The 20,720-nt window shown below is 41.2% G+C and overlaps 1 protein-coding gene across 4 annotated transcripts in view; it reads left to right on the forward strand.

Moving 5' to 3' along the window:
- Window positions 1-20,720, forward strand: part of MAK (male germ cell associated kinase) — a 40,881-nt gene that overhangs the window by 5,065 nt on the left and 15,096 nt on the right. For 2 of the 4 annotated variants that reach the window (XM_063451726.1, XM_063451730.1), the window contains exons 2-7: window positions 12,530-12,661; window positions 14,415-14,469; window positions 15,130-15,251; window positions 16,896-16,978; window positions 17,631-17,763; window positions 19,498-19,669. In XM_063451726.1, coding sequence (XP_063307796.1) covers window positions 12,561-12,661; window positions 14,415-14,469; window positions 15,130-15,251; window positions 16,896-16,978; window positions 17,631-17,763; window positions 19,498-19,669 — 666 coding nt within the window. In that variant the 5' untranslated portion in view covers window positions 12,530-12,560. Of the gene's footprint in view, window positions 1-12,339; window positions 12,662-14,414; window positions 14,470-15,129; window positions 15,252-16,320; window positions 16,401-16,895; window positions 16,979-17,630; window positions 17,764-19,497; window positions 19,670-20,720 lie in introns of all 4 variants that reach the window. The other 2 variants (XM_063451728.1, XM_063451729.1) reach the window with 2 other exon arrangements.

Raw genomic sequence — 20,720 nt, forward strand, 5'->3', positions numbered from 1 at the left:
TCCTTGAGATCGGCTGATTTAGCTTTATTGAAGATTCCAAATTTTAAAAAGAAAAAGTGCGGAGGGAGAACGAGTGATGTTCAGGGAGCGCAATTTTGGAACTCCCTGCCTCTGACATTAAGACTTGAGAATGATCTACTGAAGTTTCGCCGGAGCTTAAAAACAGTTTTATTTGCTCAGGCGTATGGGATGACATGAAACTTTTAACCTGGTTCAAATGCATGTGATTATAATGCTGTTGTTTGCTGGATATTGTTTTGTCTGTTTTATTGCTGGTATGTGCATCGAGACCCTATGGGTAATAAGACTGCGTTTCTTAAGAATTTTTAATAAATAAATAAATAAATAAACTTGTGTCTGTATCTTTTGAAGCAGCTGGACAGTCCAAATCATACGTTTTTCTATGTCTGCCTGAGGATATAGTGGAAACATATTTGACTTTGACAATTTTTCCAGTCTTGCTATTATGGTCTTAAATTTGAAATTCACATTGAATTTCCAACTCAGCGAATAACCCTGTGCCTTGTTGTTGTTGTACTTCTCTTTGTGGTCTAAGGGAGTACAAACATCATTTTTTTTTTCGTTTTTTTTTTGGTCAAGTCTGTGTGAAATGAAGGCAATGACCTGAATCCCTTTTTATCATGACTGTCCTGGAGCATCATCTGTTTTGAAAGCATTAAAGCATTATCAGCCAATTGAGTTAGTTTTACCAGACCTAGTTATACTATAAATATGCAAAGTATAAGCTATACACTGAATGCCCTCTCTTGACTGGCAGCATTGACTAAGAATAATAACCACTACAGTGGTTACAGTGCAAAAGCCTGTGGGTGCTGTCTCTACGGTTTATATTAATCTGTTTTCATCACTGGCCCGTCCACTTTGCAAGGATAAGCTAGTAGTAATGTGGGCTATAAACACTGGGACAGCTCTGTGTTTTATTTTATAATTCCTTGTCCGGCCATTTGACATAAACTTTGGATATATCACACATACCCAGTAAAACAAGCCGTCGTGATTATGGTCCTCAGAATGCCCTTTTATATGCATTCTTGTTTCAGCATCACTGTTCTGTGAAAGTGTCATAAAGGGCAGAATATGAATTACACTCAAATTATATTGAAAAAAAAAACGGGGAAAAAAAAAAAAAACGTTACCAAGGACAGGACTTATCTTAGAATGCAAAATGCTTAATTACAATATTTTCTATTGGTCTTGAAATGTCCTCTATCTGTTTCCTGGGTAATTAATCTCTAATCTTATATAAGGCGATTAGCTTTTAGTCACTAAAACCAGGCAGCAGTCTGTTCACAATTGGATTTTCCTATCTTATTTTAGACTTCTCAGATATGTAGAATTATTTCAACTGTCTGGATTCAAATTACCTCTATGCTGGGAATTATTGTTAATTGGATACTTAAGAGGTTCATTTTGCAGACCATATAATTTTGGGGAATTGACAACTAAACTGTAATAGTTACACTAAAACAACATAGGTTTTCTCCAAAAACGCAACCAACTATTTGATAAGTTGACTATTGTGCAGTTTAGTTGGAGCAATCTGAATTAAAATGGTGACATTTGCAGTCGCAGATCTCCCAATAGTCTAAAGATGTGCTAGCAATGCGCTTGATAGGGACTTAGTCTCTGGTATCTCTTGAAGCTGAAGAGAAAACCCAAGAAGAAGGGACAGGATCCCAAGGGACAGGAATCAGGACTGTTGGGAGATATGTGATTGAAACTGTAGCACTCACTGAATTCAGGCAGACTTGGACATGGATAATCTGGTTTTGCCCAAATTTAGGAGGACCATGCATTTTCTTCCATATCATTATATAGAATAATTGAACTGGTAATATCACCATCTATTCAGTACAGGATTGTGAAAACATGATCTGCCCATTTGTGCATGTGTGTTTTTAAACGTGTATATAAATGTTCCCTGCCAATTTTAGGTACTATGTGTCATATGGCCTGACCGGGCCCAGTCGGCGTAATCGCGTTTCCGCACCTGAACAGCACGGACAAATAGATAATAAACTTATCTCTTGCTGGGTGTCCCTCCGCTCTTCACGCTACACGGCTGTAAGTCGCGCTGGCATTTCCATGGATGCCGGCCGCTTCCACAAGTCGCAATTTAAAGTCAGACACAAATTGCACGCACGTTTTGGCGTCACCAGGTCCCATCAACCAATGGGAACCCTTCTTAGGCATTTAAACTCACTTTACCAATTGTTTGATGCCCTGTCGTGGTTTCCATTTTGTGGTAAATCCGCGTTTATTTCTTGTATTTTTTGGCATTTTGACTATTTATTTATTTCTTGTATTTTTCGGCTTATCTTTGACTATTCTCCCTTTTGATTGTCCTTGATCTTTGGCTTTTCCATACATTTATTGTAAATTCTGTATCCCTGACCTCGGCTTGTCTTGTAATATTCTTGGTGCGCTTAATCCGGCCATTCTAAGGTCCGGTAATACACTTGTTCTTTTAGTATTTGCTTTCCTTATATTTGCCAGTCTGTCTGTGACACTATGGTGCTTCTCCACCTCTTAAAGTATTGTTGTTAACCATGAACATAGTGCATGTGTTTGTTTTATATGTGAGAGTGTTTTATCTCTTTATACTGTATTGTCATTTTAATTGAGTCACCCCACTATTTGTTACAGTAGTGTTTGTTTTATGAGTTCATTGACAACCATTTAGAAATTTAACTTTGTGTGCTATTTAGAGAGTTTAGCTGTCGGGAATGTCCAGGCACTCCTGTTACATTTGTGGCATTTTAAAATCTAATGGCAACGATAATTAAAGATTATGTGGACATCAGGTTTCACTGGATAGCAGCATTGACACGATATCATCATATGCTGTAACTTTGAACTGCCTATGTAGCTGCACTGTAACCCAAGTTAGCACAAGTAGGTCACAACAAGTAACAAAAGTTGAAAGTGGATTACGTTTTAAGGTGTTCTGGGCAGCGTTGCAGATTATTGTGCAATATCAAGCTTCCTTGTAGCCACTTTGAACAAAGGTAACTAATCAACTAACACAAGTGCACACCATCAGGGGATATACAGTTGTAATAAAAAGGATTCAACCCCATTTAAAATCAGGTTTATTGTCAAAATGTATAGACTTTCAGCTGTTTTCAATCAACAATAGCAATTGAAACAGTTGAACACAACAAATGCTTCAAGTAGTTTTCCCAAATTCATCTGAAAACTCAAAATCTCAAAATGATTTAACTCCTTCATGGCAAGCATCTTCAGTACTTAGTAGAGCACCCATTTGCGTTTTTTTTTTTGTTTTTTTAATTCTTTATTTTGGTAGTGCAAGCGAGTAGAAAAAAGCGTGCAGTGCCACAACCGCGTCTGCAAGCAAATCAATTGTTGACACACCCCGAATTTTGGCTTTCTTTTGTCGGCTCTTGTCTTTTAGGGTATTAATTCTGGCAGCAATTATGGGGAATCTTGCAGGTGCTGTATTTATTCCCCTTGAGTCATCATGCCTTGCCTCAGGTCAGCAGTGTCCTCCTCAGATGCTCGGAGGCATTCTGTGACTGCTTGTAATTCAGTTTTTACCAGATTGATTTCTGCAAAGAACATGTCCTGGAAGTGTGCCAGTAAGTCGTGTATGCCCTGCTTTGCAGGGCCGGATTGGCCCACTGGGATACCGGGAAATTTCCCAGTGGGCCGCGGCACCTGGGGCTGGGCTGACAGCCCTATTCATCAGTGATAAGTGATAAGGCTCCTGTAATCCCGGCCGGCCATGTGCGAGCTGTGCGGTCGCACAGGGCCCTATGGGAGCAGGGGGAGCCAGGCAGCCGGCACACACGGCCGGCCGTGATAAAAAAAAAAAATGTATGTATGTAGGGAGCTGGATGTGCCTGAGCCAGTCTGTGGTGAGCATTTGTGTGCAGTGAGCTTGTCTGTAGTAAGCATGTGTGTGATCATGAGCTTGTCTGTAGTCACCATGTGTGCGCATCAGTGAGCTTGTCTGTAGTGTGCGTGTGTGTGTGACAGTGAGCTTGTCTGTAGTAAGCTTGCGTGTGTATCAGAGTTTGTCTGTACTAAATTTGTGTGTGTACCAGTAACCTGGTCTGTGTGTGTCATTGAGATTGTCTGTCAATGAGCCTATTTGTGTGCATACTGTGTAATTTAATTATCCTGAAAGGACTAATATTTTGAATTAGAAAAATAAATATACCAATTATATATATATATATATATATATATATTTATATATAGATATGTATGTGTGTATATGTATGTAAATATATATCACACACTACATGGCAGATGACTTATGGGGCTGGCATAGATTTTTTTCCAGGGCTGCTTCATATCCCCAGTCGGGCCCTGCTGCTTTGTCACAGGTGTTTCTGTTCCAAGCACAGCCCGGGCTTCGTCTGTACGTGCTTTCTCCCGTACCATGCTGGGAGTTGTCTCAGGCTGGTGTGGTGATGTCCCCCGGGTGCATCTGGCCAATATCATGGTTTAAGGCAGTTGCTGCCGTCGTCTGTTTCTGGGATTTGCAGCCTTTCATGTGTTTTGGTGGTTCCATAGGTGGGCTGGCTGTAAGTGGTGCCGGGTCAAAGTCGTCTCCGTCCCAGAGGTTAATGGGCGGCAGCCACGGGATTCCCGCGCGGTAGGCCTGAGGCACTCTGCGCCGGATTCTGGTGCCTCCCGTGTATAAAAAAGGCATCCACGGGACCTGTGTGTTATCCCCAGCACTTATATCACCGTTAGGGCCCTGGATGTCAGGCAGTTCGTGAGTTTGGGGCAATAATTTGCTTCAGTGGCGGGAGCTGGGGGAGATTGCATCTGCTCCTCCCCATTTGCTGTTATGAGGAGCTGCAAAAGAGTTGCATAGCCAGGCACCAGCTTCTGGCAGCTTTCCTGAGTTTTCTTGCTCATGAGCAAAGGCCACCAGTTTGGTAATATTCTTAGCTTTGAGTGCTACAACCGCCTTCTTCAAATCCCACCAGAGATTTTCTATGGGGTTCAAGTCAGGTGACTGTGATGGTCACAGTAGCATTTTTCCAGGACTTTTTCTGCAATCAAGTCTTAATGGAGTTCGAGGTATGCTTGGGATCATTGTCTTGTTGGAAGGTCTAATGACGCCCAAGCTTCAGATTCCTCACAAATGGCATAATGTTTTCTCCTAGGATTTCCTGATACTTTAATGAATTAGTGGTTGAAACAAAAATGTTCAATGGCAGAGTAATGTTTAGGGAAACCGTAACTATAGCACTGCAAGCCTCAATAACATGATCAAGTGTACCAGCTGTTTATTGGCTCCTGATAAACCTTTTGTCCTTTCAAATCGAGAGCCAGTAAATATAAAAAATGTGTCACATATTTTCCATTGCAATTATTGGATTTGGTGATGCACTCATCATTTATTGAGGACATAATCTTCTCTGAAAGGCACTAGCAGCATGGGCGTAGGAACCGGGGGGGATGGGGGGGACGCATCCCCCCAGCAAATCATGCGGGGGGGACAAGTAATGGGGAAATCCCCCCCAGCTCCGCCGGCCCCCCTTTTGCTGCAGCCGCCCGAGCGCTCTGTAGAGAGCCTCAGGCGGCTGCAGCTCTGCCCGGGCTGGGCGCAGCCAGAGGAGAGGGGCTTACAGGAGGTAAGCGCTCAGCGCTCCCTCCTGTCACTCCCTCAATGTAGCATGGCCGAGCGCTGTATAGTCCGCCGGTACAGGGAGCATCTGTCTCCTGTACCCGGCCGGACTAAAAGGAAGTGAACACTGAGTGTGCACTTCCTGTTAGTCCGCCGGGTACAGGAAACAAAAGCTCCCTGTACCCGCGGACAGTACAGAGCTCGGCCACGCTACAACACAGGTAGGGGAGGGGAGGGGGGGAAGAAAGAAACAGACAGGGAGGGAGGGAGGGAGGGAGGGGAGGGGAGGGAGGGGGGTAAAGAAACAGGGAGGGAGGGGGGGTAAAGAAACAGGGAGGGAGGGGGGGTAAAGAAACAGGGAGGGAGGGGGGGTAAAGAAACAGGGAGGGAGGGGGGGTAAATAAACAGGGAGGGGGGATAAAGAAACAGGGAGGGAGGGGGGATAAAGAAACAGGGAGGGAGGGGGGATAAAGAAACAGGGAGGGGGGTAAAGAAACAGGGAGGGGGGATAAAGAAACAGGGAGGGAGGGGGGGATAAAGAAACAGGGAGGGAGGGGGGGATAAAGAAACAGGGAGGGAGGGGGGATAAAGAAACAGGGAGGGAGGGGGGATAAAGAAACAGGGAGGGAGGGGGGATAAAGAAACAGGGAGGGAGGGGGGATAAAGAAACAGGGAGGGAGGAGGGGGAGAAAGAAACAGGGAGGGGAGGGGAGGGGAGAAGAAAGAAACAGGGAGGGAGGGGGGATAAAGAAACAGGGAGGGAGGGGAGAAAGAAACAGGGAGGGAGGGGGGAGAAAGAAACAGGGAGGGAGGCAGGGGGGAGAAAGAAACAGGGAGGGAGGCAGGGGGGAGAAAGAAACAGGGAGGGAGGCAGGGGGGAGAAAGAAACAGGGAGGGAGGGGGGAGAAAGAGACAGGGAGGGGGTAGAAAGAGACAGGGAGGGGGTAGAAAGAGACAGGGAGGGGGGGAGAAAGAAATAGGGAGGGGGAGAAAGAAATAGGGAGGGGGGAGAAAGAAATAGGGAGGGGGAGAAAGAAATAGGGAGGGGGGAGAAAGAAATAGGGAGGGGGGAGAAAGAAACAGGGAGGGAGGGGGGAGAAAGAAACAGGGAGTGAGGGGGAGAAAGAAACAGGGAGGGAGGGGGGAGAAAGTGAGTGACAAGGGGGACGGAGGGAGGGGGGGAGAAAGTGAGTGACAAGGGAGGGAGAGAGAGAGAGTGACAAGGGAGGGAGGGAGGGAGGGGGAGAAAGAGAGTGACGAGGGAGGGGGAGAAAGAGATTGACATCCATCACACACAATCACACAATCATGCCACCCTTACACACACAGAAACACACAATTCATCCTTACACACACTCAATGCACCCCGTGCACACACACACAATCATGCAATCCTTACACACACTCAATGCATTCCTTACACACACTCAATGCACCCCGTACACACACTCAATGCACCCCGTACACACACTCAATGCACCCCGTACACACACTCAATGCACCCCTTACAGACGCACACACTGCATCCCGTACATACACAGAATCACACCTTGCAGCCCTTACACATACAAACACAGATTCACACAATGCATTCCTTACACACATATCAGGACATCCCCTACTCCACCCCCTGTGAACAAACTCATTGGTGGAACGTGAAGGTGGACCCTGGGACCCAGACCTTGAGCTGTGTAAAGGGCCCCCAAAAAATGGAGCTGCTTCCCGTTCTCACAGAACATTGATTTTTGGGACCACAGTTACAAACAGCCTCCAGAGAGCCTGTTCTACACCAGACCAGTGGAGCCAGACTGCAGCTAGAGCCCATCATCATCCTCATCTGGTTGTAAGTAGGCAATCTAGCATATTATTCGTGGCACTAATCTCTAATTTACCTCACATTAAAGAAACACTATAGTCCCCAGAAGCACTGCAGCTTAATGTAGTGGTTCTGGTGTCTATAGCCTGTCCCTGCAGGCCTTTTAATGTAAACATGGCGGCACTCCAGCACTGGCGTTAGTTAACATGGCAGAAAAATAATTGGAAAGGGTTGGGGGGCTACTAATAAGGATAGGGGGAGAGGGGTAGGTAGAAAAATAATTGGAAGGGTTTAGGGGGGGCTACTAATATGTATGGGAGGAGGGGGGAGGTAGAAAAATTATTGGAAGGGGTTAGGGGAGTACTAATATGAATGGAAGAGGTAGGGTGGGTTCTAATATGCATGGAAGGGGTTAGGGGGTACTAATATGCATGGAAGTGGTTAGGGGGGGTACTAATATGCATGGAAGGGGTAGGGGGTTAATATGCGTGGAAGGGGTAGGTGGGGTTCTTTTGTGCATGGAAGGGGTAGTGGTGGTTCTAATATTCATGGGAAGGGTAGGGGTGGTTCTAATCAGGAGGATCCCGGCGCTGTATCCGGGTAAGTAAAACCCCTTCCTTGTAGTGACCCTTTAATGTTATTATTTAATTATTTATATAGCGACTGCAAATTCCGTAGCGCTGTACAATGGGATAAACAACTCCTAGTTTACGGAATAAGAATATAACCGGCGAGTAAAAATGCTATCCCCCCCAGATTTTTTGGGGTTCCTACGCCCATGACTAGCAGCCAACTATAACCCTTGTATTAGTAAAAGGGAGATTTGAAACCACCCATGTCTCAAAACAAAATAAAACTGTGCTGAGTTTTTAAACTACCAATGAATAAACAGACTCTGGCAAGAAAAGACTATGTGAAAGTCACTCAAGGAAAAATATCAGCGTGAACTTGAAAAACTACGTTCAAAGGAAACACGAAACATGTCCTTTGTGGACCTTACATGGAGCAAACATGAGCATTTTTTTGCCAGTCTGTGTCTTGTATTGAAGAATGTAATTAAGCATGCGAATAAAGGATTTTGTTTTTAAAGAGAACAGCAAATTGTGAAGCAGTGGATACTTTGTACTGTTATTTTATATATTTTTTTTTCTGCCTTACTTGGTTTTATGACCTGTTCCTTCCTCTGTAAGCTCCCCAGCCAGCCACACTCCACCCCCCATCCCATTAAAATTCAGCCATATCTTATGCCCCCTTCACTCTTATTACAGTGGTATTTCCTGCTCCCTTTCTCTCCTATTACAGCTGCATCTCATAAAGCCTCATGCAACATACCTAATCCATATTTTATGCGTAAAAACCTTTGGTCTATAATGTTTCTTAGAAGAGAAAAAGGAAGAAAGAGGAAGGTAGTGCCAGTAGTAGTTAGTGTATTATATATATATATATATATATATATATATATATATATATATATATATATATATATATAAATAAAAACTAAAAGGTACTGTAAAATATAAAGATGTCCACAATAAAGTTCAAAATAGAAGAAAATACCACTTGCAAGAGAAACCGCCAAGTCTTGAAGGAGGTACTTTTCTTATAGGGAATATTCGGGTCAGAGGTGGCTTGGTATCCATATGTGCATATTAGAGAGCAGAAAAAATCCCAATGGTACATACAGTATATATATAACTTATAGCTGAGTAAATGGTAATATTGATTCTACTCACATTTACCAGAGCTATGACCAGCTCTATTAATGATACCGTAAAGTGGTATTATCCCCACTTCTAAGATTTATGGTTAGGTGGAGTTCTCAGATTTCCCAACGGTAAAACATCAAAAGGACCCAGAGCAATAAAAAACAAAAATAGTGCTCTCTGTATATGTAAAACCAGTATCAAAAGTATATGTAAGGAATAATTGACGACAGGCCATTGAATTATTAGAAAAATAATGCTCACCCGAGGTAGGTAATGCGGTCACGACGCGAAGCGGAGTGTGCCTTATTTTTTTTCTAATAAATCCAAGGCCTGGAGTCAATTATTCCGCTTATACTACGGTTACCACACCTCGAAACATTGTTCAGATGATGTATTTCAAGACGTTTGTCAAGTTTTTGTCATTAAAACGCTCTTGTATGTAGGGCTAGTTTCTTATGCAACTGTAATGCGGTCAAGACCTGTCTGGAACTACTTTAGCCATGCGTCTCCCTGAAAATAATGCTCACCTTAGAACGTTCGTCAACCAATCAGATTGAAGCATTCAACGGCCCTGTAGTATAAATGTATTGTACTCACAGTTTTACAATATATTTACTATATATATATATATATATATATATATATATTTTTTTTTTTTTTATTTTTTTTTGATACTGCTGCTTTTACATATACAAAGAGCACTATTTTTGTTAAAATTACAACCAATAGCTAACACTATATAGTCAACAGAACAACTACAGCTTAATGTAGTTGTTCTGGTGAGTATAAGCATTCCCTTCAGGCATTTTCATGCAAACACTTAGATGGCCACTGGAGGTGCTTCCTGGGACAATGCTGCACAGTAGGTAGCACTGCTGTTCAGCGTCTCCACGCTCTGCATGGAGACTCTACATTTTCCTCATAGAGATGCTTGATTCAATTTACCTATGGGAAAGCATTGAATTGGCAAAAAAATTGAAATTCTGATTATGTCATAATGGTGGTGGATCAGGGCCAGCGCCGGAGGACCCACGTGGCACTGGAAATAAGTGAGTGAGTTTTAACCCCACTCTAAGGGGTTTCTAACACTATAGGGTCATGAATACAGGTTTGTGTTCCTGACCCTATAGTGTTCCTTTAAGCTAGCAATTAGGTGAGCTTAAATTGAACAAGTAAAAGTAACTCTTTTTAAAGGAAATATCTTGCTTCAATTATATGCAAAGCCCCATACCCCATGTAACATGTCTGCTGAAAGTTAATGTTTTTTTGAGGAAGAGAGAAGGTTGATGTCATATATCACCATTATGGTCGCCTTTCTATACCTGTTTTCACACTCTCTTTGTATTCTCATGTACACATTAAAGCAGTGGCGTACACACGATCCATGGGGCCCTGGTTTAAAAATTGATCCGTGCCCCCCCCCCCCACGCGCTTACTCTGGGTGGGCCGGGGCCTCAACACATGGCCGCAGACACCTGTTCGCAGGGCTGCAACCCTTGCGACCGCAGTATGTACGCCACTGCATGCAGATACATACACTTAATGGACCACTATAGGCACTCAGATCACTTCAGCCCAATGAAGTGGTCTGGGTGCCAGGTCCCTCTAGTTTTAACCCTGCAGCTGAAAACATAGCAGTTTCAGAGAAACTGCTATGTTTCACTGAGGGTTAATCCAGCCTCTAGTAGCTGTCTCACTGACAGCCACTAGAGGCGCTTCCTCGATTCTCACTGTGAAAATCATAGCGAGAAGACACTGGACGTCCATAGGAAAGCGTTTAGTAGTGCTTTCCTATGGGCGGTTTGAATGCGCGCGCAGCTCTTGCCACGCATGCGAAGGTTAGAGGCGGATCTGGGCGGAGAAATCCCCAGCGCCAAGGGAGCCCGGCGCTGGAGAAAGTTAAGTGCTGAAGGGGTTTTAACCACAGACACTCTCACGAACAGATGCATACACACTAGCTAACAGACACACACACTCACTTACAAAACATACACTCTCACTTACAAACACACACTCACTAACAGACACGAAACAGACTTCCTAACAGACCCACACAAACTAACATGCTCAGTAACAGACACACACACACACAGGTTTGTGTTCCACTGACACACACACACACACACACACACTGACCCTCACTAGCAGACACGCATTCAATAACAGACACACACAAACTAACACACACAGTAACACACACACAAAAACTAACAAACACACTTAATAACAGACACACAACTAACACACTCAGTAACAAACACTGAAACACAAAAATGAACACACACACAGTAACACACTCACTGACACACACACAAACACACTCATATTTTTTTTTTTATTTAATCCCCCAGCCTCCTTACCCTTGGGAGTGCTGAGGGGATTCCCTGGGGTCCAGTGGTGCTGCTGCGCGGCCAGTCACTGCGGGCGCGCGAGGGAGCATTCCCAGAGGGAGCTGGGCAGAGAGCACTCAGGGGAGAGTGCTCCCTCGCCGCCTGCAGTGACTGGCCGGCCGGTAATGCCACTGCCAGCCTCGGGGGGGCCCTGAAGTGGCTAGCTCCTGGGCCCCCCGGAGAAGAGGCTGGCAAACTGGCGTACATACCCGGGCCCGGTCGCAGCTGTGACCCCTGCGACCGCGGTATGTACGCCAGTGCATTAAAGTATAAAATGGGGACTATGAATGATCACACAAGACTGCAGAATCCCCCACAATTATCTCTAGAATCTATAGTGCAAAAAGATGCCTTTTCCCATCAGCCATCACAAATGAAGGCTGGTGGTGAAGCAAGGTAAGTTTGTTAATACTCATTGTCTTTTACATAAAGACCGAGTTTTATAAATAATCCTCTGGTAAAACATTTGAATGATCCCCCAAATAGAGAAAATTTACCTCTCTCCATTATCATTGATTTCCACAAACTCCAATACTCATTGTCTTTTACATATTTTTTTGCTTGCTCTAGCATTACATAGATATGCCCACACAGTGTGTGTGTGTATGTGTATATATATATATATATATGTATGTATATATATATATTTCTTCGCCAAACTAGACTTGATTTTGAGCTCATATTATAGCTTTGTTTTGTGATTATAGTTTCATTGTAACTTATGGTTGTTTACTTCATTTTTCTGCTCAGTATATTTATGCAACCAATGTTTGCATCATCTTCTCCTTTTTTCCTAAGGTTACAGTGGAATGGCTCCAACACTGGCTTGTTTTCATTCTCATCCTGCCATGCCACTTCTTCAGTAATTCAGATGCAAAATGATCACATGCTTTGTCCTTAGACCTTGACTTTGTTGTCTTGAAGAAAAGACAATCTGTTTTGTTTACTTAACACTGATTCATTAATACTGTGAATTGCCCACGAAAAGGTACTGCAAGTCCATTAACACTGAAACAAAAATGAATCGTTATACCACTATGAAACAGCTCGGGGATGGTACCTATGGCAGTGTGTTGATGGGGAAAAGCAATGAATCAGGGGAGCTAGTAGCTATCAAAAGGTAAGCATTATTATTTTAATGTGATTTGCAGTGATAATACTCCATACTGATATAGTTATGTTACCAGATTCATATTTTGACATTTTATGAACATTGTGTTGAGTATTCCTGTTTCACCGAAGCACCTCTAAGTAAGAAAAGTAGTTAAGGGTCAGGAGAGTCATACATGTGTTTTAGTGTGTTTTATGTGAGTTAAAACAAGAAATTTGAATTAGAGCCTATGTTTTTGCTATATAAGTTCAACAATCTTTCAATTAATTATTGCAAGCATTTCTTAAAATATAAGCAGTTAGTATGTTTCTATTATGTATGTTGTTTCAATACAAAGAGCACCTACCATTTTTACTCCAAATGAAGCATTGATTTTTTGTTCTGTATTGGATAAGTGATTGTATATTGTATGATTAGCATGTGTATATTGTATGATTAGCATCCTTTGCCTATAGGCACTTTCTGTTTCTATTCCCTTCATTTTCTTTATATATTACTGGATTATTGTAAATATATATATATATATATATATATATATATATATATAGAATGGTATATAAAAAAACACCCAATTTACATTTCCTTTTAGTTCAGTAATAAACTGTTGATATGTAAAGAGACGGCACTGATATTTATTTTCTATATAGAAAAATAAACTCTTAAATGCTTGCATTGTTTCTGTGTGTTTTAAAGCTATTGAGGAACCAATTGCAGAACTCTCACGGTTATTCAAAAAAGTGAGGATTCAAGATGAATTCAACTATGCTTTCATTTTGGCTACTCTGGTGTTAAAATTTAAAGAGACACTATAGTCACCCAGACCACTTCAGCTCAATGAAGTGGTCTGGGTGCAATGTCCCTCAGGTTTTAACCCTGCATATGCAAACATAGCAGTTGACAACTTGAATGCGCACGTGGCACTTGCCGCACATGTGCATTCGGCTTCGCTGACATCGGCAGAGGAAGCTGACGCCGGCAGAGGGAGCTGACGTCGGCAGAGGGGGGGGGGGGGGGAGAGGTCACCAGCGCCAAGGGAGCCCGGTCCTGGTATAAAGTAGGCTGCTGAAGGGGTTTTTAAGGGTGGGGGCACCCTCAGGGCATTATAGTGTCAGGAAAACCACTTTGTTTTCCTGACACTATAGTGGTCCTTTAAATTCTCACTTTGCTGAATAGCCCGGTATGTTGTGTAATAGAAGCAAAATTAAAAAGCAAAAAATACTCCCCCCCACACCTCCCAAAACACCTGCCATGTTAATGTGAAGCATACAGGCATACAGGATTGGACGCAGAAGAGTGGGGATATAAGGTTAGTTTTATTGTGCTTATATTAAAGCTATCCATTCACAAGTTATAGAAACACCCCAACATTATAAATAAGTACATGTGTTTATAACATTGGAGTCTTGTTGAGTTTAATGGCCCTCTTTCCCCCCAAGTACGTATAAAAGAAATTGGTAGTTACCTTTAACCCCTTAAGGACACATGACATGTGTGACATGTCATGATTCCCTTTTATTCCAGAAGTTTGGTCCTTAAGGGGTTAATACAGCAACAAGAGGGTATCTCACTGTGGCTCTTGGAGATCTTCAAATTAAAATAATTGCATGTTCTAATGTACTTTGCTTGAGGTGGAAGAATTTGTGATTCAATTCTTGCTTCATAATGTTTTGGCATGTCTAATACTAATATTAATAACCTTTAGCAGAGATTTAGCTGTTCATCTTTTTATACATTTGGTGTGATTTTTAACATTTTTTTGCAGGATGAAAAGGAAGTTTTATTCATGGGAAGAATGTATGAATTTGAGAGAAGTAAAGGTAACATTATATTTTCTCTTTTATTTTATTTTTTTACCCAATGCAAATAATATAACCGTGAAATGAATCTAGGCAACCTATGTCATGGTGAATGGATCACTGCTGATTCTTACTTAGCCTTTACAAACATTGATCATGTTATCATGTCCCAAACAAACAATACGTGGGCTTTGGGTGCTGGTCCTCTATGTGTTGACAAACCACATTAAAATGAGGGACTGCACCATAAACCCTACAATACACCTTAGAGAACTCAATAACATTTAGCAAGGGTTAAAGTTTAAATTTCGGAATCAGTGTTTCTAAATCATGAGAGTGAGGTATGAGATTCTTAAAGTGGCATAGAGAATCTGTCATCACATTTCCTCTCAATGTAGTCTTTTATTATAATAATAGCTTGGGACAGGGGCAACTCGGCTCTTCTCTTTTGCATGAGCTAATGCCTCCACTTTAGTTGAAACAACTATGAGCAGTAGCTGATGGCCATTCAGCCAAGATCTTACTACTTCTTCACTGCTTACCATTAAAAACCTATTTTCCTATAATACATGCATATCCTTGTGCCCTGTCCAGCCTTATGAACCATTGCAGCCAATTATCTGCAGTACTGGAACATACATATATTTTTTTTAACTATTATTTTTTTAATTTTATTTTTAGTCGCTAAAGAAACTGAATCACGCTAATGTCATCAAACTAAAGGAAGTGATCAGAGAAAATGACCAGCTTTATTTTGTGTTTGAATATATGAAAGAAAACCTTTACCAGTTAATGAAAGACCGGTATGTCTTAACACTTGATCAACTTCAATAGTAATTGTTATACAAGAAATTAATAAATGTGAATTCTGCAGTGCTGTGCTGAAACAAAGATATCCCATGCATCTAGAGTATTATATACTGTTCTTCTTTAAGTAGAGAAATATCTGGGAGACCTAACTAAGTTTTCACATCCCACTATTTTTATTAGAGCAATCCAGGAACGACTTTATGCACCACAACATGTGGAAACACAATCCCAAAAATGCATACGTGTCCTGTAACATAAATTATAACCAGCAGTCTAATTACAATGTACTTGGAAAATAAACTCATTTTCCTTACTTACAAGAAGATAAAAATATGAATCTATTTAGAAAATCTACTTTCTATAGACTATTTACACATGGGGTTTTCCTATATATTAAGGTTTGTAACACACATATAAACATTTATATTTAGAAAATGTTTTATATGCAATTTGTAAACTCAAAGACATTCCAAAGAAGTGTGAGTGAAAACTCAAAATAGTTTGCAGTCATCTGCTTTTTGGGCTTGCTAGCTGGGGTGGGGGGTTTCCTATAATGTTGATAAGATCCATTAATATGAGACAAATACTAATACAATTTCATATGGTTGTTATAGACATGTTTACACAATGTGGAATGAGCCAATCTTGCCCCAAAGTGACATTATAGTACAGTACCTATTTGGTCACATTTAATAAACTATTAAATCTCACAATAGATGCTGTTCATAGCTAGCAAGGGCAAAAAGCCCTGGTATGACCATTCACAAACACTTTTATCAGAATTATCACTTTGATATTCAGTGATTTCAGAACTACATTTATCTATGTTCTCTGATTAAGTTTCAGAGCTGTTTGAGGTCTCAACTTGTTAGATGTGTGCAAAAAAATTAGACCTGCTTGGAAATTTTAATTATACGAATAACCACCCTATTTGTATCTGGCCATACAAAGCAGTCTGACAGAGAACTTTGAATATAATTCTGATTGGCATAAAATAGTTACACTGCGATCTGTAATCACATTTAATACATTGCTTGAAATTGTGAATTTGTCTCTTTGCAGAAGTAAATTGTTTCCTGAGTCAGTCATCAGAAACATTATGTATCAAATATTACAAGGGCTAGCTTTTATCCATAAGCACGGTAGGTTATTTGGTAGGCTCATAACTTTTTCACTGTACTCGCTACCGAATGTCGAAATATACAAGGTGTTGTTAACTACAACAGCATGTGACACGAGCCACAGGGACATTTGATGAAAGCGATATGTGTAAGCATTATTCCTGAAATAAGAAAAGTGGCAATTAGCATTTTATGTTACAGTTGATTCTTGAATTGCCACCTTTTCTTAAAAAGACTTCCAAACATAATTATCGAAGGAATTAAGGATGGGCGACATAACCCATTTTTATTTTTACTAATGGTTGGTTGGCCGGCAGCTATGCTTCTGTTAGAATTTGATATAGGTATTGGCTCACTCTGAATCGGTTGCATCACCAGATGTCTGACGGATCTCTCCTAACTGGTATATAATGCTCTTGATTTTATTCTGTTTTATTCTTTCACATTCTGTCTCTTCCATTTTCATTTATTTATTTTTCATTTTGCTGCTGCTTTTCTATCTCTTCCTCGTGCCAGAGAAAATAAGATGTTCACTGAGAATGAAATAAGGAACATTATGTTCCAGGTGATTTCTGGGTTAGCCTTTGTGCACAAGCATGGTAAGCGTTTAGATGATTAGATTACCTTGTCTTATCTTTTGTGTTTCTGTCCCAGCAATTATATTTTTGTGGGTACTGTTATCATCATTGGTGTCCAAGTAGGGTAGTTTTGTAAAGATTACTTTTGAGCCCATTTGTTCATTTGATTTGGGGGTACAGAGTAGAATATATGGTAAGGGACCATTAAAATGATCATGTGGGCTGATTGATATAGTATAGCCCAATTCAAAGAATATAGAAATGAGTTACTGGACCCATAGATTATATTTTGAACTTAGCTATTGGCTTTCGTAAAAAAAAAAGCAACCCAACATATTTCAGTAAATTAATCGTATCTGCATGATATGCAGGTCTGTTGTAAAACAGTTTTGCATCCTTTATTTATTTTAATTCACACACAGGCATGTGTACACTGATAACCCCAAAGTGCAGCAAGGGTAACTTCTTTTTCTGAATACCTCTGCTGCACACTCTTTCAGACATTTTTTAAATGTCTGTGTGGTTTTGTAGTACAATTGCAGGTTGCCTAATACAATATAAATAAAATATACTAATATAGAGTCAATAGTAGTTCTTTAGTTTGTTATAAATGGATAAACCTAATATGCTATTTACTAATGAGATTTTTTTTTTTTTGCCAACAATTAATTAGGGTACTTCCACAGAGATATGAAACCTGAAAATCTTTTATGTATGGGTCCTGATCTTGTCAAAATAGCAGATTTTGGATTAGTCCGAGAATTGAGATCTCAGCCGCCCTACACTGATTATGTATCTACCAGGTGGTAAGTTCTGTAGTTACCTGTTCCACGTCTACACTGTGCACAGTTAAGATGTTGGCTTGAAACACCTATTCAATGTGCAGAGGGTGAAGGGTTAATGGGATAAGGTCTTGATTTGGGGTGGAAGGAAGAAGAATTAAGTGAGATCGCTATGGGCCGGGGATGCCCAATCGATGCTAAAAGCATACTTCTAATACTCTCTCCACCCTAAAATGTGTCAGAGGATGCTCTTTCCTAATTCAAAAGTGTGTGCTTCTTTACCACCACTATCCATTCAACTACCATGACTCCCACCCCTTCCCTTCTAGTAAGTATTAAGGAGGATGGAGCCATATAACATTTGAAAATAAGAAAGCACATCAAAAATAGTATTTCTTACTTGGCTGTCAGTCAGCTTGAGTTTGCCCGAGTCTGCATACATGGGCAGATTTACATGTCATGTGACTGTAGGCACAGCTACCTCTCCTCCCCCCCCCCCCCCCACCCCCCACCCTCCCCCAACAATAAGAAGCCAATAAAATGTGCTGAGTGGTTTAAAATAAGAAGCCAATAGAATGTGTTAACTGGTTAATAATTTGGGGCTACAGGATATTGGACATTGCAGGCATACAAGCTACTAAAGATTTGAGTGCTTAAATTTGTAAATAAGGAAAGGGTGTGTTTAGATTTTCTGGGTTAAATTTAAGGTTAGTGGAAAGGGTTTCTAGGGCATGTGGAGTTTGATTTGTTATTTACAAAGTACTCCCTGTCCTATCTCTTCTGTAGTCCAGTGAACTTCCTATGATTGATAATAGAGCTGCGGTAGCTGTTGTACAATGTGAATCACTCAGTGCTCCAACTTCTCCTGCAAGGCATTTCTCGGCTGTTGGTGGACAGATGGGAAATGATTCCTTCCACTTCCTGTCCAGCCTCACACACAGATACCGGAATATCTGGGACAAAACCTAGTTGTACACCATTTAAAATTGTTTGTGCAGCTGTTATTTATTTATTTTATTTATTACTGGTATTTATAAAGCACCAACATATTTCACAGTGCTGTTATCAAGCATAGAAAGCTGGCTGGGCTTCAGAGGACTCTAACCATGGCTACTGGTAATTATCTCTCTACCAGCCCACTTAAGGTCATGGCTTACCGACCCTCCATTCCTCCACCACAATCTCATTAAAGAGGTGGGTGTTACACTTCTGTAACACCCACCTCTGGTCTGCCTGCGCTCCTCCTCTCTTCTTTGCCGATTTGCCTTGCTTGGGGACATTTACCAAGCAGGGCAATCCTCCTTTATGACGCCAATCACCAATGTGCCGGCCTCTGAACAGAGTGACCTTATGCTACTCCGTTCCTATACTCCCTAGCCAGAGCTAGGGAGGTCACTATGAGGGATAGCAAAGGGACCTCCTAGTGGAGTTCTCTTCTGCTACATCATGCTATGGCATTCGGTGTTTCCAAAGGAATTAAGAGAGTGAGATAGGAAAAAAAAAATTTTTAAATTGGCTTTTTCTCCCAATCTATAGATACAACTTAAAGCTCCAAAAATAGGTGCCCCCTACTGGACATGCACCTGTAGGCATGCCCTAATTAAAAATCCTGCCCTGAGTGGTTGTCTAAAAATGTCAATATTTTTAAACATGCCTTTACACTTTTTTCCCTCATTTGGTGTCATGAGAATTCCCTCATAACTTTATCTTGATCAGTTATCTAATACATCTTCTTTTTATTACAATATTTTTTTTTAGGTATAGGGCACCTGAGGTATTGCTGAGATCCGCTGCATATAGTTCGCCAATAGATATGTGGGCAGTTGGCAGTATAATGGCTGAACTATATACGCTACGACCTCTCTTCCCAGGAACAAGTGAGATTGATGAAATTTTCAAAATTTGCCAAGTTATAGGGACACCAAAAAAAGTGAGTATCATGGGAAGACCATTTCAGTTTAACACTAATTGTCTATGTAGTATTCTGTATAAGGTCAGCAATATACGTTATTTTCACTCATATTAATATTTTTCATAAAATATTGAACCACTGATACAATGTGCAGCATTGAACTGTGCACTATTCAAGCCTTATCATTGAAATAAATACTTGACTATTTGAGCAATGGGAAGATAGCAGAATGCTCAACTTTTTTTCTGACTGGCAATCCATTATTTTGCATGTGCAAATTTTTAATTGTCATCACTGACTTTATAAAACTGTGACTTAAAGGGATACTCAACTCCAATCACAGATGTCCCAATGAAGCTTAATGAGAAATGTTTGCAAGGTATGTGCTCTGAGCAATTGCTGCCTCTTGAGTTTAGCTCCACAGAGCTAAACAACCAGGAAGTAATAGGACTGGTTGTCTGACACACAGGGATGTAACAAGGTTAATTTGAAAAAGTTCCAATTTCTAGAATTTTTGGAAATAAAAAAACAGGGCACTTTCTTCACACACACTGCTGCTGAGATATCTCTCTCCCCGGCTCCATCCCACCCTACTCTACTGTATTTTGCTCACTAACAGTGGCAGCAGGCACTTCGTTACCACCGGGTGCCTACTGTCATGCTTACAGTTTCCTTGGCTCTGTTCATTAATAAGATTACATAGAGCCAGCATGTATTGTGACCGGCGGCACTGCTCGAAAAGTGGCTGCCTGTCACCTTTCCCTATGTTCAACAGGCAGGCACTGCTCCAGCAGAGGTGCCTGTCACTTATCTCCCCGACTCCCTCCTAAACACTAAAGTAAGACATGCACACCAGTGGTATGGCCTTACTTTAGGGTTAATTAAAATCCCTACTCAGACCCTGCTGCCCTGACACATCTAAAAAAGCCACATAGTGACAGGCATCCACTGCAACAGTGGGTGCCTGTCACTAATGCAGCCTGGCCGTTTGTTTGTTTTTTGTTTTTTATTCTTATTTTATTTTAGTTATAACATTTCTCCTGTGGGAAAACTCCTCATGAGAATATTG

Source organism: Pelobates fuscus, chromosome 4, assembly GCF_036172605.1.
Source record: "Pelobates fuscus isolate aPelFus1 chromosome 4, aPelFus1.pri, whole genome shotgun sequence".
NCBI classification, from domain to species: Eukaryota; Metazoa; Chordata; class Amphibia; order Anura; family Pelobatidae; genus Pelobates; species Pelobates fuscus.